This window comes from Trichogramma pretiosum, unplaced genomic scaffold, assembly GCF_000599845.2.
Source record: "Trichogramma pretiosum strain Unisexual culture from Peru unplaced genomic scaffold, Tpre_2.0 scaffold8, whole genome shotgun sequence".
NCBI classification, from domain to species: Eukaryota; Metazoa; Arthropoda; class Insecta; order Hymenoptera; family Trichogrammatidae; genus Trichogramma; species Trichogramma pretiosum.
In genome coordinates, this window is record NW_019641699.1 from 59668 (window position 1) to 78862 (window position 19195).

Here is a 19195-nt window from a genome sequence, read left to right on the forward strand (position 1 = left end):
TGTAGGTACACACACGCGACCCCATGAGCACACACGTATAGACGACGACGCCTATACAACAAAAATAGGCAATCGGTAGACTCACGCGATACAGGCCGCGCGCGCGTCCCCCTATATCTATATACGTGTAGCATGTACCTGGCGTACGTGTGTGCATATATATGAGTGAGAGCGAGTCAACAACGAAAAAAAGTGAGAGAAAGTCGGCAGCGAGAGAGAGAGAGAGAGAGAGAGAATGAGAATGAGAATGAGGGAAAAACCAACACAACGAAAAAAAGCCGCGAAAAATCATTAACACACACTCGAGGCCCTGCGATGTAGTACGACGAGAGTTCGCTCGAGCTGTGTACTGTATGCGCCTCGCAGCTAGTTCCAGAACGGAGCACTCTTGTTTCCTCGTAAAACGAGCTTGTTTTTCATCCATCGCGCGAGGCCTGCACTGTACTGCCAGCTAAACACACACACACAGCAATTGTGCTGGCGCGCGCACGGCGCTATATATACTACACTACACCTCTCGCACGCCTCGTGTTTGAGTGTAATTTTTGTTGAAAATCTAATCGATCGACGGACGATGACTCCGCTTCGACGTTACTCTCTTCTCTGCACTTCTGTATGTACGTGTTTCTCTGTGTATAGGTGCTGCGTATGTGAGTGCTTCGTACCTGGTAGCTCGCCTTTCTTTCCCCCTTTTTTCCAACTCTGCGCCACGTACTTTTCTTTTCGCATAAATCTGCGTCTGCGCATTGTTATTGACGCCTGTCAAATGGATTTCTTTTTTATGCCCTTCTAAATAAAATAAAAGCCACCGGTCGACAATGGAGAAATGACTTTCGACGACGAAAAAACAGCGCCTACTGAGATTTGCATTCCTCAATGGAGCTGCGTTTCACTGCGCTAAATAACGTGCCTCGAGCATTTTTCTAAATTTTTTTCGAAGGAAAAATTTTTCTTTTTTTTTGAGGTTTGGCTCTTCGATGTTATACACCGGGAGCAACGTGTTTGTGCGAATGGAAAAAATCATTCGAGCGCGCGCACACGTACTATATTCCAAAAAGGTGAATCGGTACTTTTAATCCTTTTCCGAAACTAAATTTCTGATTGCTTTTGCCGGCTGTACCTTGCTCTATGGAGGGAGAGAGAAAAAGCCTGTGTATATCGAGTGATTGAAAATACCAAAAAGGGACTATTTAATAGACTAGCGTATTTCAGAAAAAGAAAATAAAGGAAAACCTCAACAACTTTTTTCTTGTTTTTTTTTTTTTTTCATTTCAAGGTAAAGTTATGAATTTCGATATTGCAAGTTGAAATTTAAAAACATTTTGATGGTTCAATAGATGAATATTTACAAATGGCAAGTTTAAAAACACTTTTTAAATATATAGTACAACATGTATGATTCTCTATTCATCGGTATTCTATGAGACTGTGATTGATTTTCATTGATTAAACTGGATCCAAGTTGATTAATTAAAGGTCGATTGTCATACTGGCGTATAATCAAATAACTCAACTATTTCTTATAAAATATAACTTTTTTTTCGGAAAAATATTATTTTTCAGGATTATTAGTATTTCATACTATCAACAATGCACATAATACGAGTAGGGTCACTTATTTTCAAATGTAGTAAATAAGCAGGATAAAAATATAAAGTAATTTTATTAAATACTATGAGATATATCAGGTGTATTTATTTCTTCATTCGATATTGAGTAATTTATTTGAAATGATGACAGAAACGTACTATGAGCTTCCAAAAAACAAATATATTCAATTATGTTGCATTGTAATGTTTTAAATAATTTTTCCAATTTATGACAGAAACGCGATTCATTACAATGAATAAATTTAATAGCAATAAATTGTTGTTTCATTTACGTTTGTTAAAACTTGTAAATAATTTTTCTGACCAAATAATAGAGTCTGCACATATTCATGACAAGGAAAGCAGGGTCGCAATAATTTTTATTACTTTCAAATATAGTACAAAAGTTTTTAGTTCAAAAAATTACATGAGATTAAAAATTTGTCAATTCTCGCGATTTCTAATATTGTGAGTATTCCGTTTCACTCGACGTATATTTGAAAAGCACATCGCGGCTCAAGGGACGATCAATCGTAGATCGATAGAAAGTAAAGCTTTCTGGTTTTTAACGTATTAGCTTGTAACGTAGTAATTATTTAACGTATGTTTACTAATTTGTCTCTACTTCCCCACATAAAACATTCAAGTATCAAACTAATCAATTTGTGTACAGTCGAAATGAAAAAATTTAATCCATAACGCAAACAAAAAACGTTATTTTCACAATTTAAAAAACATTTAGAGAATACTTGCAGGTATTTTTTGACTAATTGCAAGTTCTTTTTGTACTTTGCATTTTTTAAATCGTAACTTTTCGAGATAAAGATCACAAAGATTATAAACGTGGTGCTGAAAAATGATAAAAAGCATTTTTCAAACATTTTTTAAGAATAAAAGGCACATTCAGCAGATGCTATCACAAAATAGAAGAATATTTGATTATCGAGAAACTGAAATTTGCGTATGATTGAATCCTCATTTATTTTTATGTTTAGAATATTTTAATTATTAAAATTAAGATTTAGAATAATATACAGAAAACAATTAAAAACGTGTTGATTGGGCTGCATCTCGAGTTCTGAGATAGTCGAAACCATTTAAATTGTCTTTTTCTTAAAAGTTGAAAATAAACTTGGAAGTTTCATGCACTTAAACAAATACTACAACTCGCTCTAATGCATCCAATTATGGCTGGCGATCGTAAAGTAGGGAAAAAAATTGCAGTGTATAGTTTTGCCTCCTCTACGTATACATACGCACTTATGTATAAACGGACGCTTGGCAAATGCAAATTTTCTAATTTGGTTCTTTTTCGCTTTGACTCGGCTGTTAAAAGTACAAAGATTTAATCGCACGAGCATTCGAAACCCACACATGTAACTGCGCATGTAACATCATACATTTCACTGCGCACAGTTATCAGACTATTCATTTCTTTTCTAGTCCTCCTCTCCCTTATTATATTCCCTCTTTTCGCATCAAGCAATAACTGACGGTTCGAGCTATTTAGAGAATGTGTTGGAGCTTGCAATCGTCGACGATTACAATTTCATCGCGCGAAGCTGATTTGCGAGTGTATACAGAAAGCACTTTGTGAGAGCCGTTAAAAAAAAGGGAGGGTAAAAAAAAAAAGGAATAAAAAGCGCAGGAAAAAGAACGAGCTGCTGCGCTATTCCCCATGTAAAATACGGCCATTACTTCGTTCAATACTTCATCGCGGCGCGTATCGATGATCATCGCGTCGTTTTCGCTCGAACGAGCGCAGCAGCTCGCGCGCGCGCTTACGCACACGAGTAAATTGTATAAAATAATTACGCGACATCGTGAGACATATATATCGCGAATCTGCATAAACGATGTCAATGTTTTCCTCCTTTCTCGCGCTCGGAATATTCGTCTGATGGCGAAAATTATCCATGTCAGCTGACCGGTGGATTAATGTTAAAAAGCCCCCGAGATGCGTGCGCGCGAAAGCCCAGGGTCCATTGATTTTTCGTCCATTATTTATTCAGCGCGTCCAAATTAAATAGTTCTGGAGATTTTTATATACATTTTGAGCCCTCGCACGTATACACGTCCGCGTGGATTATATATAGTCGCGAGCTTGGCTGGGTTATTGCAGCTCACGCCGTTCTCGAGCTTGATAACAACGAATAATGCCGCGCGCGCGTTATTATTCGAAAATTCGATAATGTCAAAATAACGTTAAAATATTTGTCGCTCAAAAAATCAACGTACTGTCGGCCGGCGCCCGTCGATTGGATGAAAAATGAATAGCTGTCTCGTCCCCGCGTACTGCAAGCTCGATCCGGCCGTACGCCCCTATGTATACGTGTTATGCGCGCCGCGCGAGCTTACGACAATTAAAGAACAATAAGCTACGCGCGTAAAATCAATCGTCGAGTGAGGCGCGCTCGCGACTGCACGCGTAGATGTGAGTGTGTGGGGGTGTGTTTACTGCTGTACGCGCCACGTAGCTGACACGCAGACACCGGAAAAACGAACGATGATTTCATAGCAATCACCGATGCATAGGGGCGATGAGCCACGAGAGTGCATGCGGCGGCTATATGCAGCGCTACATGATTGCGAATCTACGTACGTATGCGAAGGTATGTTGTACGATCGTGTAGGCGCTTGTGTGTGGCTGTGCGTCACGGAGAATTCAAAGTATCAGTCGTTTCGTCGGATGTATGTGCGCGTCGCGCCCGGCAATCGCAGCAGCTCGCAGCTATATACGCGCGGGGGTATAACGCAATCGTGTGGCTGCGCGTGATCATCCTATCCGCGTTGGCGAAGCTACGCAGCTGCACGGCTACTACGATCTATCTGCGTTACGCGTCCTCGTATATAGTGCATCGCGACCATAGCTCTCCTATCGACGAGCTTCGATCGCGCCTTCGTTCATAAATATAAATGCAGCACGAAGCCGTAGGGCCACGCGGTGTAGGGCTCGTAACGCGCCCCCGGTCGACACCGAGCAATCTATACGAGCGTACGGGACACACGTGTAAAAAATAATAATTTACCCTGAAAATGGCGTGTAGCGAGGATAGATCGACCGATCTCGCACAATCGATAATTACGACACAAAGTAAGCGAGCTAGGCTCGTTGCTTACGCAGCGAATAAAAGGGCGCTCGATGATCGGCGGTCGTGTTTGCTCGGGCTTACACCGAGAAGCGATTGCAGCTCGAGGTAAAAGGGACACACGAGGCTGCTGCAGCTATAGGCTGTGCAATAAGAGCCGCGTACGAAGGGCAGAAAGAGGCGCAACTGTGTGCGGCAGTGTGCATGCAGAGCTACGCGTGACTCGCGCAGCCCTCACAAATATTCGCCGATCAATCGCAAATAATTATACACGCGCGAACGCCTCCCGACCCTTGCTGTAATCCGCCGATAGCTAGCTAAATATACGTACGCAGAGGCAGGCGACGCATCAGCAGCAGCAGCAGCAGCAGCAGCTCACCTGTGTGTATACACACGTATGTTTTCAGCTCTCGTTGTCAGCTAAAGCGCATTATATTGCACTGCAGCGATCGTGCATCGAGTGATTTATATTTACCTTTGGCGCGGTGCTGCGACCCCCGCAGCGCATCCAGTGCGTGCGGTTCTTTCTCTCTCGCTCTGTAGCTCTCTTGTTGCATACACGTAGCTGCCTCTGCGTTCTTTGTTTTCTTTTCCTCCGCTTTTTGCCGCGCACACACACACACACACAGGTCAAATAGACAGGAATTTACAGCTGCATGATTGGAAAAGTCTATTGGCTTATTCGCCATTTAATTATAGCTCGCTATCGATTGTTTCGTTATTGCCTCCCCAGACCTGACCAATTCGTGTCTGATATAGTTACCCTTTTTTTTAAATTACTTCCCGTGTGCACACGGCAGCGAGTACGCCAGCGAACCGCTGAAACAGCTCAACTTTCAGACTTTTACCACTTTGATTATATGTTTTAGCTGCTACAGCTGCTGTATAATTTTCTTCTATCTTTTAACCCTCTTTTTATTTTAAATTTTATACGCAATATCAGCTAATTTAATTCCACTAATTGCAGGTGAATTATTTGATCATTTCAATCAACTAGGTCAAAACATCTCACTAAATGTTGCGGCTCCATCTCCATTTAAATGTATTGTTCAATATTGTTGAATATTGTCCTTTTTTCCCCCGAAACGTGTCAATTATTTGGTCGTTCCAAATGTTTAGCACCTTATCAAATTTCTTTTTCACCGTACACTGTAACGAAGATCGAACTGTCAAGTCGACGCTACATTACAAGTTGTCAAAATAGATACCTATACACACACACGCGCACACTTAAGTCTATATAGATTACGCCGAGCTAATGTAAGCTTGCAATTTAAATTTTCAAATGTCACTGTCTGAGAGTAAAAAAAAGAAAAGACCGATTTATTGACGTAAAGTCGATATTATCAGAAAGTATAGACGACGACGATTCGCCTCCCTGTCTTTTTCTCTTCTCTCTCTCTCGTTCTTCCTCCATTCTCACTCAGCAGCTTAGAGCCGCATATGGGCCGGGGNGGGGGGGGGGGGGGGGGGGGGGTAGGAGTGAAATTGGCTATGGACAGCTCGGAGCGGCGCAATTACCATTCATTACATCGTCGGCTGTATAAGCGAGACGTGGTGCAGCGTCGTCGGCGCACTCCATAAAAAATGGACGTATAACCGAAAAGTCATGTGGAAGCCGCAAGGATGAAAGGTTCGGACGACGACGACGACGTAGTAGCAGCAGAAGGAATGAAGGGACGAGATTGCACGCCCTTATACTGCGCCACTTCTCTGGCCGCCGGCTATATAGGTAGCCGATGCATGCGTAATGCGCGAAGCAGCTAATGCAATTATCTGCATTGAGACAGCAGATACGAATTGAGGTTAACGGTGTACATAGGTTTCGTACGAGAGAAGGGCTATGATGAATTTCTCACACACACACGGATACCCGCACATAGACACGGCGGTATGGCTGCACATCGAACTCGCATAAGCGTATACCTGTATATATCGCGCGTTCTACGTAGCTATATAGGCATGGACAGTACATGCCAAGCGACGTTGCAAGCTTGTGCATCGCAGCTTTCAATTAGTATCCTTCTGTTGAAGCCCAACCCCATGGGGCGAATTGTCAGATGATGGACATTGTGTATAGCTTTAGGTAGCTACGTAGCTATGTGTGCGTGCGCGCAGCTCTGCATCTGTATGTGTGTGCGAGAATTCGTATACTACTCTTGTCCACCAAACGTCTACACAATTTTTTAATTTATGCTTATGCGTTTCGTACGCAATATAATGCCGTGATCTTCGTTCGACTCGTCCATCGTAACATCGGCTCTCGTCCCTAGCAGCTGCCGGCTCGATAATTCCATCGTTAACTTCGAGCGTCCGAGCGTCCCCGTCAATCTCACCGAAACTTTTGATAAATCGGCTGAGCGTAATTATTAATTGTCACGCATAAGCAATGTCTCGCGTAATTAGTTTAAGTACTGTTCAACGTTATTATCATGCCAAATTTCCCGCTTAATTAGGCGAATTCCAACTTGTATCTTACGTACTTCTGCTCAAATAGATTTGGATATTTCATGGACTATTTGAGCGCAATTAGCATCGGTGGATTCTCCGAGAGCAAAAAGAGAGATATTATACATGCGTCATAGAAATCGATAATTCAACAACAAGAGCAAAAAGGATTCCTGCACATTATATATATTTAAAATTTCCTCGATTTGAATGTACATCGGAGCAAAGCCCTTTGATATTTACGTATACACGTAACGATGTTAATGAACTTAGATAAAAGCTCAAAAGAGCCCAGAATATAAATCTCGAATCTCGGCATCGGCCGAGCGCACAGTACACGCGCCTTTGTGACGGCCAAAGAGCCCAAACAATCTGAGAACTGTTGCCTGATTTTTATATTAAGCGCATTACAACTAAATGTGGCACGATGAAATTGACAAAAATTCGAGCGGGACTCGGTCGTTGCATCAACATTGATAGGTGGACGTATTCTCCGTTATTAACACGGTAAACTTTACGGTCGACGCTCAGGATTAAAGAGAACGAGAACAAAATGTGTATAGCCGCGCGCAGTACGTGCATTATGCATTATATATAAAAGGGAAACGAAATTTTCCGGAATTGCCTCTTTTAAATGGGGGGTTGGGTGGTTGGGCGGAGAAGAGTAAAGGACAAAAGTTGCAGTCGACGTACTTGGTGGGTGCGTGCGCGCCCGCTCGCGTTTCAATGTAATAACAGTTGAAATTAATGTTCATGTTTACAAAGTGTGTATTATAGCGGTGTCGTACGCCCGGCCCGTAGCCATGGCGTAGGCGCGCATCGTCGAATCTTTACATTAAGGATTATAATGCCACATATACGTATACATATTCAGACACAAACAAGCTAGATATATGTATATATATACAATTACCATTAGAAACGAGCATAAAAACATTCGCATTCACATACATACGTATTTATGTATGTACATAAAGAGTTGAAACGTGTGCCGCATAGAGAGCAGAGAGAAAGGGACGCGCAGCGGCCGGTGGAGTCGCGCGTGCGTCCACTACACACACGCACGCACGTACACACAGGTGTACTCTATGTATACAGAAATAGACGGCCAGCAGCAATATTCCGCTCTTGTCGTTCTGCAATTTCCGGACTCAAACAGCCGCGAAACAATCGGCCGGTACAAAAGCGGCTTAACAAAAAGCAGCCGCGCCTATACGTACGCCCCACGGCTAGCCAGCAGCAGCCCCCGGAGTAGATGTAGTAGTTCGCAGCCAGCGTCGGCCCCGGCAATGACGCAAGAGGCAACCGCGACAGAAACGAAGCTTTTTTCAAAACACGCGCGATTGCTTGTGCGTGACGAACGTTTATGTATATGTGTGTGCTTGCGCATGCAGGCGAGTGAGAAACAGGAGCCGAAGCTGGATAAACAATAAAATTGTTGAAAGATGCAGCGGAGACGACTCGTTTTTTTTTTGCTTCCATTATCGCGTTGGAAGATAATTTTGTTCTATATAATTTTGCTGAAAATCTCTGCCGTAGTAGCTATTGGTGCGGGTCGCTAATATTTGCGAAGAGAGAGGAAAAAACGAGGAAAATAGAGAGCGCGCCGAGTTTAGCTGCGCTCACGGGATAAGAGTTTATTGGATTATATTGCACTCAACAAATCCTACTGTACTCTACAAAAATAAAAAATACACTCGCCCACGCGCGTACATACACACAAATGCACCTCCTACATATAAAAAATATATACATATAGTTGTACGTACGATATATATAGAAAGAGGGAGAGATAGAAAAAGAAATTCAAAGGAAATGTCAATATGACATGTGAAACCTTTCTCTAGTTTCGAGGATATACACGTAAAACTTTTTGGCTGAGGCTCAACTATTATGCACAACTCCTGTAGCGCTCGTCTGTATATGTGTGTATATGTATACGATGCACAACGATTTGTTCAATTTTTTCTACTATTTTTTTCATAAAAATGCATAAAAATCGCTCGCGGAGCTTTTTTCTGTAATCGTTGCTCGTCACTCTCGCAGCAGTAGACTATCTCGCTCGTTTGAGCGAATATTCAGCGACGCGCGCGCGCTTAAATGATAAAAATTTCTCCCCGTCCAGTGGTGCAGCGCTCTCACGTTTTATTTGATAATTATAAAACTTATTGAAGTGCTCCGCGCCTTGCCGCAGCATGATCATCAACACCCCAGCACGATGCTATATATAAGTATATTGAGTTCGAGCTTGCAAGCTTCGTAATGTATACTTTCAAAATTTCGAGTGGTGCGCGATAGCGTGCGCGGGGCCAGCAGCAGCAGCAGCAGTAGTAGCAATGACGGCGGAGAAGGTAATTTTAAAAGTCGGAATAAAACTCCATAAAACTTTCATTGAAGTACCTATCTTTCGCCGTTACTTTCTGCTACCGAAAGTGCTACTTATATATCTCGGCCGAACTATAGCATATCTTTCATCTTTGTCTCTATCTTTCTCTCCTTCTCTCCTTCTCTGCCTCCCGAGTCAAGACTGATTTCTTCTTATACACACACGTGCGCTCGCAAGCACATAGCTAAACGAGCCGTAATATATCGTCCTGTATGAGGTTACGAGACTCTGCACCAGAGATTTTGCTTGCTTAGTAGCTGGAAAATGGGAAAACGGGAGCTGAAAGATCGCGTATTTTGTAGCCGTGTAATTCTGCGAAGACCCACTCGATATACCTCGTTTCACCCCCAGAGCTATACGTGCACGCGCGTAATAATATATAGACTCTAACAAGGATTAATCAAAAACTCACAAATTATAATTTTCCCGGTGCAAGGTACAAGTCGTCGTCACCGCTCGGGAGAGGAGCTCTCTCTCTCTCTCTCTCTCTCTCACCCTTGTTTACCTACTCTATAACTATATACGAACGACAAACGCGTGCCCTCGAGCAATTTTCATTTTCTCGTCGTGCAACTACGAAATATTGCTTTTTATATCGCTATTCCAGCTTTATTCTAGTCATCCAAGTCATATTACAAAATTCGAAAGAGAAAAAAATCAATGAAAACTTACTTTACCAATTGCACATGAATTGCAGCGAAAAACTTTACTGCGAAAAAGAACCATTTTTTATTAATCTTGTTTTTCTTTTGAATTGAATTTTATGAAAATATCCAATATTCATACTTTTCTTAATGACATTTTTCTGGCGAACCAAATTTTATTGGCATATTTTTTCAAGGGATTTCACTAGCAGATAAGGTAAGACCATCGTTAGTTTTTTGAATTTCCCATGAGAACGTTAAGTAACAAGAGTCTGGCTTTGAAGTTCATTTCGGTTAATCTTTTTTAGAGTCGTGGATTACTCAAGTAGTTAACTCTTCGAAGTGCAGCTTCCAATGTAACTGTCAATAGTATTCACGATAAATAGATGTAAAGATGTTTCGATTGTTTTAGCTTAAATGCCAAAACAGAAAATTTCCAAAGAAAGACTACAATTAAAAGAACTTGCAAAAAAAGCAATATGAGATTAATTGATATTCAGTTGATATAAATAAATTTACTTATTTTTAAAATGTGTGTCAAGCTTAAGCAATTTTGTAGATTTATCAGAGCAAGTCAAGTCACTAATTATAGCTCATTTGTTTCAATGGCACTTTTGAGCCATCAATTTTTGAAGCAAAGAGAGAAAATACATACGTCGATTCTTTGTTAATTCTGTACCCGCGGGAAAACGTATTCATAGCGCCGAAATGGTCTGCCTAATATTAAAGTATGCTTTACTAATGGCAAAAATTTACGCTATAGCCGCTATTTTCCTACATTTAAATTTTTTGGGTTTGCAGAATGAAATGGAAGCAAGTGTACCTTTCGTACTCTGCATCAGGCGATATATACATTTGCAATATTTAGGTTGAAACTTATATATGCTCCATAATTTTTTTCACGTTTCAGCTGTTTTTATCGTGCTCGCAGACGTGTGCAAGCGACAAGAGAGCTCGAGGGTTGAGAGAGAGAGACAGTTTCCCGTGCTGGATGATGTTTGAAGAATGTGCACTCAAAGTGATTGGTAGCGTTTCGCGCGACTGTATATCTATACATTTTTCACTTGAATGTACCCGGGGAGAAATTTTCACACGATTTTAACGATTATACACGGGCATACGAGGTATATAAACATTAATATGTATAGACTCGCGAACTTCACCTTTTTCAATGAGATTGATCATGTGTGGATGGTGCGTGCACGTTTGAGATTTATAAAAATGTCAGTGTAATATGTCCACGCGACGATAAGTGGCTTACACTCTTTTCTCTCAAGTTTTATTATTTTCGTTTGACACACTTACACGCGCACACGAATAATGTATGAAAGAAATGACAGCTTCGTCGTGCATTGACTTTATACTTTCTTTACTGCGCACTACTTGCCACTGACTTTTTGATACATGAACGCGCACGTACACATGCACGTATAAAGAAGTTTATATTTTTTAAGATAGATCATATAAGTCGAGCTATTTCAGCCACGAGTACGAGAACGTGCAAGTATGTCGGTGTGATGTAGAGCTACATGCAGATCTATATACTTATAAGGTACTTTTTCCAACTTCTTTAAACTACGTCGTGCAGCAGCTTTTTAACAACATGGTTGTAACGTGCCCTTATTCGAGTTTACATTGTGCTGCCCCCCGTTAGTTCCGAGTAAGTTTAGCAAATGCTGCACGATACCGACCAATTATATTTTTGCCGTAAACTTACTTGAATGATGCTTTACGGTGCTTATGTCAGCGATGTAACGCTTCCGTATGCACACATTTTTTTTATTACGTTGGATTATAATTAAATAATGCATAAGTGCTAAATATTCTGTAACATCCGATAGTGGCTGAAAAATTAAAAGTTTATGTCAATACATTGATTCTATTTTAGATTTGAGTGAAAAAGATTCATACATTCTCATGTAAGCCTTGCATGAGCTGTAAAAAACTTTATCACAGTGTTATCGTGACTGTGTGAATAAAAGTTTATCTATGAATAGATTCGAAAAAATTCAGGATTCGTAAAAAACATTTATTTATTCTAATACTATAAATCAATTACTATTTTTATAGTTTAATTATTTTACATTAGTTAAACATAACTTGGAAGTAAAAAAACATAAACTTGAAAGTCAACAACCCACTAGAAAATTTTATATTAAATACAGATTTATAAATTATTTCAAATTTGGTATTAGGGACAATTTTAAACGTCAAGATCATCTCCAGCAAGTACTACGGAGGCTGCTGCAGGCAGTAGAAAATTTTCTGTAAATACCGTAGCTCCCAATCGCAAGTTCGATTCAACGTTGGTCGCATAAATGTTCAATCGTTCGGGCAAATGCATCCATTCTACAAGGTCCAAGAATATCATATCTTCAGAAAAATTGATTAATAAAACCAGTGGAGATCGATGAGGCAATCTTCGAACAAGTCCCAATACTTGTCCGTCAAGACTAGTACTAATTTCGGTAAATCCAGTTTGCACCAATTCAGATTGTTTTAGCCTTATCATGCGTTTAAAAGTCTTGAAATGTGAAATCGGAGCTTGCTGTTGATCCAAAAGGTTAAGATGATGGTAGTTTTCATGAACTGGCAACCATGTCTTGCGGCCAAAGGAAAATCCAGCATTTGTAGTGTTATCCCACTGGAAAGGGGTACGGGCAGGGTCACGAGATCGTTGATTGTATTTTTCTGGGCCTGCGTTACATCCTGCTGGATCGACGGTTTCCTCCCAGCTCAAGGGTCGATCGACCATGCCAATTTCATCTCCGTTATAAATAACTGTGAGACCTGGTAGCATCAAAGCCAACATACTCATTTGATCGGCTCGTCCAAAACGAGTAGCCACACGAGGTTGATCGTGATTGCCAATAACCCAATTCGGAAGCTGTCCGTAGGGTATATTTGCGAGCAATTCTTGAATACGTTGCACGTATTCTTCTGGTGGAGTGTCTTTGTGGATGTCCAAAGTGAACATGAAATTAAAAGGATCCATTCCTGAATCATAGTATTTCATATTCAGGGATAAAACATTTCCTGCTTCGAGAATGCCGTATTTGGCTTGAGTTTTGTGCTCACGAGCGAAATCGTTCATAAGTTTTCGCCACTCAGCTATCACACCATAAGTCTCGTCGAGATCGCGGGTATAGATATGATCCAAATACTCATATTCGTCTGAATTGAATCCAGGTCTTCTCGACAATGGCTCGTCTCTCATTTGTTCATCTTCAAATAGATGAACGACAGCATCGATTCGAAAGCCATCGACACCCTGCTCCAGCCAGAACAGTAATACTTTTTCCATCTCCTTTTTCAGAGCTGGATTACGGTAGTTGAGATCTGGTTGGGCAGTAGCAAACTGATGATAGTAGTACTGTCCTCTTTCTTCATTCCACTCCCAAGATGATCCGCCGAAAGATGATAGCCAATTAGATGGCGGCGATCTTACTCCATCTACCATTTTACCGTCTCGCCAGATGTAGTAATCGTCATAAGGTTTGACGCGCCTCACACTTTTTTTAAACCATTCATGTTGGTCTGAACTGTGATTCGGCACTAGATCCATTAAAACTTTTAACCCGAGGGATTTGGCTCGTTTCATTAACGCTCTGAAATCGTCAATTGTACCAAATTGCGGGTCAATAGCAGTAAAGTCAGAAATATCATAGCCAAAATCTTTTTGAGGACTCTTATTAATAGGAGAGAGCCAAAAGGCTGTAGCTCCGGTTTCACGAATATGTTCTAATCTACTGGTAATGCCATTCAGATCACCAATTCCATCGCCATCGCTGTCCATGAAACTTCTCGGATAAACTTGATAGATAAGAATGTTCTTCCACCATGGATTATCAGGAAGCTCTACGGCAGTGACCGTTACGGCCACTATTACGAAGCAGAGGACCACTGATGATAGTGTGAACCTCATAGTATTGTTTTAACTGCGATATTTTCTAGTTACTCTCATAATTTATAATGAATTGTTGACCATTGTCACGCTCTTTATCTTATCGGAAATAATACTTGCTTACGCGTACTTGTAAACCTCGAGAATAATAACTTTTATAAATAAACATGCGGATGCTAATATTTTTATGAATGAGTCTGCATAGACAGCTTTTTGTCACACTGCTTTACCTTTGCAAAAAACAAGCGAATCACTGTGTAATTTTATATAATTATCTACATCAAATCTCTGCCTGCAGGATGTAGCAGATTTATATGATTGTAGTAGGTCACAAGATAGAAAACAGATGGTCGACAGTCAGCACGTTTTTAATTTATTTATTTATTTAGTTTTTTTCAATAAACTTAATCAACTTTTCAATCTCATAAGATAATCAACAAGTTCCTTACTGATATATAATTTTTATAGATTTATTTCAAAAATTTGTAAAAATCTGAATACAATTTCACTATTTTGAAAATTTTATAAAATATTGAGGCAATAGATGTAAATAAACGTACCGTATATAACGATGTAAAAGTAATTGGAGTCAATTTGAAATTCAATACAGGTCAATGCAAATAATCGATAAAATAATTTTGTTTTTAATAGAATGACTAAACTATAATTATGCAATCAGTTATTCATTTGATTAGATATACTATATTTACCCAATATAACGAATGACTTTTTAAGCGTAATATAATTCAATGTTTATTCATTATAGTATTGCATAATTCATTATAAGATAGGCTTTAGATACGTAATAAAAATATTCTTTGCAACTTTGACGCAAGGATTTACAGTTTTAACTAACTATAAGTTTCTTTTTTACAAAATTTTAAATACATCCAATATGAGTTTTTTCTCCAAAAAGATAATCAAAACTCCCCAAAGAAAATTTAAGCTATCTTGGTTGAATGTACCAGCATTCAAAAAATGGATTGCATATAGTGATTCAAATCCGTCGATTGTAATTTGTACATATTGTGATAATAAGGAAATGAAGCCACGGAAAGATATTTTGAGAGATCGTGCTTTAAGTGTAAAACATCGACGTACTATAGGTGACATGAAAATTCCAAGTGACGCCGATTTTTTAGAACCATCCGTTAGTAGATAAAACAAAGCTCTCGGCTACACGTTGCCAAGCAATATCGAAAAATGTTTTAGAGAATTCTGCTCAAAACAATATAGAGGATAAATTGTTTAACTAAAGTTTTAACTAAGTTGGATAGATGTCGAGTATCGCTATTTTTAATCACGTTGCTGTATTGTATAAGATAAAAGCCTTACTTTGTAAAATGATTATTAAATTAGAAAAATAACTTGATAAAAATTTTATATTTAGTTCTTTCTTATAATATACAGTAATTTATAACTTATTTCATTTTTATCGTTACACACTAATATTAACTTTTGGGTTGAGTCATATTACAACAAAAAAAATTTAGATGTCTAGATCATCTCCAGCAAGTACTACGGAGGCTGCAGCAGGTAATAGAAAATTACCCGGTCGTACCATGGCTCCAACGCGGAAGTTCGATTCTACACTGGCAGCATATATATTTAATCTTTCCGGTAAATGCATCCACTTCATAAGATTCAGGATAATAGTATCTTCAGAAAAATTAATCAACAAAGCCAGTGGCGATCGATGTGGTAACCTTCGCACGAGTCCCAGTACTCGTCCGTCATCACTTGTACTTATTTCAGTAGATCCCGTTTGCACCAATTCAGATTGTTTTAGCCTTATCATGCGTTTAAAAGTCTTGAAATGTGAAATCGGAGCTTGCTGTTGATCCAAAAGGTTAAGATGATGGTAGTTTTCATGAACTGGCAACCATGTCTTGCGGCCAAAGGAAAATCCAGCATTTGTAGTGTTATCCCACTGGAAAGGGGTACGGGCAGGGTCGCGAGATCGTTGATTGTATTTTTCTGGGCCTGCGTTACATCCCGCTGGATCGACGGTTTCCTCCCAGCTCAAGGGTCGATCGACCATGCCAATTTCATCTCCGTTATAAATAACCGTGAGTCCTGGTAGCATCAAAGCCAACATGCTCATATGATCAGCCCTGCCGAAACGCGATGCTACTCGAGATCCATCATGATTACCTACAACCCAATTTGGCATATTACCATATGGTATCTGGCTCAAGTATTCATTTATGCGCCTTGCACAATACTCTGGGTTAGTATTCTTGTTAAACTCCCCGGTGATCATAAAATTGAATGGGTCTACGCCATGGTCGAAAAACTTCAGGCTTGTACCCTCAACTATAGCATATTTAGTTGCAGACTTATTCCGTCGAGAAAAATCGTCCATAAGTTGACGCCACTCATCTACCACATCGTACATTTCATCAAGATCATGAGTATAGATATGATCTAAATACTCATATTCATCAGAGTTGAATCCAGGTCGACGAGAAAGTGGCTCATCTCGTAATTTTTCGTCTTCAAATAGATGAATGATAGCATCGATACGAAAACCATCGATGCCTTGCTCGAGCCAAAAACGTAAAACGTTTTTCATGTCATTCCTTAATCCAGGATTTCGATAGTTGAGATCAGGTTGTTCAGCGACAAATTGATGATAATAGTACTTGCCTCTTTCTTCGTTCCATGTCCATGCGGGTCCACCGAAAATTGAAATCCAATTGTTAGGAGGTGATCTTACTCCGTTAACGATTTTACCGTCTCGCCAGATGTAATAATCATCGTAAGGCTTGATCCCCTTTACACTTTTTTTAAACCATTCATGTTGATCTGAACTGTGGTTAGGCACTAGATCCATTAAAACTCTTAATCCAAGAGATTTAGCTCGTCGAACAAGTGCTCTAAAATCATCGATGGTACCAAATTGTGGGTCAATAGCAGTGAAATCGGAAATATCATAGCCAAAATCTTTTTGAGGACTTCGATAAATAGGAGAAAGCCAAAAGGCTGTGGCACCGGTTTCACGAATATGCTCTAATCTACTGGTAATGCCGTTGAGGTCACCAATCCCGTCACCATCACTGTCCATGAAACTCCTTGGATAAATTTGATAGACAAGAATATTTTTCCACCATGACGACTCAGGCGTAGCCGCCAAAGTTAGTGTCACAAACTGGATTATAAATAAATTCACTATCACTACTATTGCCCTCATTATTATGATAGGCTTATAAGACTATTGAGTCTTCTTATATCATACGAAATGAAACTGATGACTTATGAAACGTATTTTATCGATAGATCCCAATAACACTTGCCACACTTCCGGACATGTGACATTAGTAAAAAATTAAACGTTTATCACTTATCTACAATATTTATAAGATATATTTATGATTAGATTCAAGATACTGCCAATAATAATGACAATTAAGATAAGTGAATTTTTAAAAAACGAACGGTTATTTATCAATCAATTCTAAAAATGAATTATAATATTTACTTTTTATTGCACAACTATTTCAAGTTATTGGTATTCCTTTGTTTAAAACTTTCTTCTATGCATTGAAAGGTTGCCTATATATTGTGCAAATTTTATCAAAAGTTGTTTGAAAAATAATTTTACTTGATTGAATCAAGTTTTAATTACAGTTTTTGGTAGAGTTTATGTAACTCTATAATATTTGAACTCATATTCAAAATGAAGATTCATTGTAAAATCTGAAATGCTTTCTTCTAGTTTTGTGAAGGAATTAAAAAAAAAATAAGCTACTTACTAACCATAACGACTTTTGCAAATCGCTAACAAGGACCAATTATTACACAATAGTAACACACAGTAATAATTAATCGAAGTCGAGCGATTATTACGAAACAATGTCTTTCAATTATTAGTTATATGATATATCATTAGTTATATGAATATACTTTGCATCGAGTAGGCTGAATTTTTAAGATTCTCTGAGTTTTTTTTAGCGACGATTGCAGTTGTTCAATCTTTTACTGTTATCGAGATTTTATTTTCAAATTTTTTTATCAAACTTTTACCGTTACCTCGTGTACCGTGTACGTTCAGAAAATCAAGTGTGGAGTCGGTTTTCGAATTTCAGGAATAATTCATGTTTTAAGGCAAGGATTATCTGCCACCATACTGATAGGAAGTAGGTAGTTGAGAAAGATTATTGTAAGAAAAGTAGGTAAAAGAATTTTATAGTAGATAAGAATTTTAAATACTTTATTAATCAATAAAAAATTAGAGGATATGTATGTGAAAGATTTCCAAAATGTGATTGTCTTCATTACGACGAAATTTCTCTAGAAAAATTTCACATTTCTAAAGTTTTTTATAATTATTAACCATAAGTATGTGAGATTTAAGTTTATTTTGGTATCCAAATGATTTTTGAAAAATCTCACACTACGGTTTATTACAATCGACTGATCATACATCTACGATGTACTGTCATAATGTGTACTTCGAGGTTATTCTTGTATCCAAATGATTCGAGATAAACGTCACATTGGAAGGGTTTGCTTTCATAGTGTACAACATTTAAATGTCTTTTAAGGACAATTATTATATGATTGATTAAATCATTGAAAAACACATTCTCTAAATATGAAATTTTTTAAATAAAAATTTCTCTTTCAAATTAACTGCTAGATCTTCAGCTGAAATCATTATATGTAACATTATTCTTAAATGATTAAAATTTTAAATATGAAAATTTTTGTTCGAAAACTTCAAATTTAATAAGCTTTATACACAAATAAATAGTATATTACGTGACGAGCGACGAAAGTCGAACTTCCGTCCCTGCGAGGTTATGCACCCTCGGCTTCGCCTCGGGTGCAAGCTCGCAGAGACGGACGTTTGACTTTAGTCCCGAGTCGCGTATACGATTTCTCTTTATCTCCGCTCGAAAGTACATTTGCTTAACATAATTAAGAAATATTTTATTAAAAAAAATTGTATCCATGAATTTACGCTTACATGGCAAAGCCCGCCGATATTTGCGGCCCGAGCGCAGCGAGGGCTGCTGGTCGACGGCGGGCTTTGCAAAAAATACCATCAATAATAATGTTTATTAGTACATAACTTAAATTATTAATAAATAATTGTAAATCATAGATAAGTATGGCATTAATAAAATACA

General features: G+C 38.8%; 3 protein-coding genes across 3 annotated transcripts in view; 1 reads left to right on the forward strand and 2 right to left on the reverse strand.

Moving 5' to 3' along the window:
- The window catches only part of LOC106656788 (protein artichoke-like), a 64132-nt gene that overhangs the window by 7926 nt on the left and 37011 nt on the right, over nt 1-19195 (forward strand). The window lies entirely within an intron of this gene.
- Nucleotides 12286-14093, reverse strand: LOC106656790 (maltase 1-like). Its single transcript, XM_014377940.2, has one exon. The coding sequence runs from the start codon at nt 14079-14081 to the stop codon at nt 12360-12362; it is 1722 nt and encodes a 573-aa protein (XP_014233426.2). The 5' UTR covers nt 14082-14093; the 3' UTR covers nt 12286-12359.
- Nucleotides 15425-17317, reverse strand: LOC106656786 (maltase 1-like). Its single transcript, XM_023462600.1, has one exon. The coding sequence runs from the start codon at nt 17251-17253 to the stop codon at nt 15550-15552; it is 1704 nt and encodes a 567-aa protein (XP_023318368.1). The 5' UTR covers nt 17254-17317; the 3' UTR covers nt 15425-15549.

Coding starts and splice junctions, on each gene's coding strand:
- LOC106656790 (XM_014377940.2), bottom strand. CDS start 14,081: ATGAGGTTCACACTATCATCAGTGGTCCTCTGCTTCGTAATAGTGGCC.
- LOC106656786 (XM_023462600.1), bottom strand. CDS start 17,253: ATGAGGGCAATAGTAGTGATAGTGAATTTATTTATAATCCAGTTTGTG.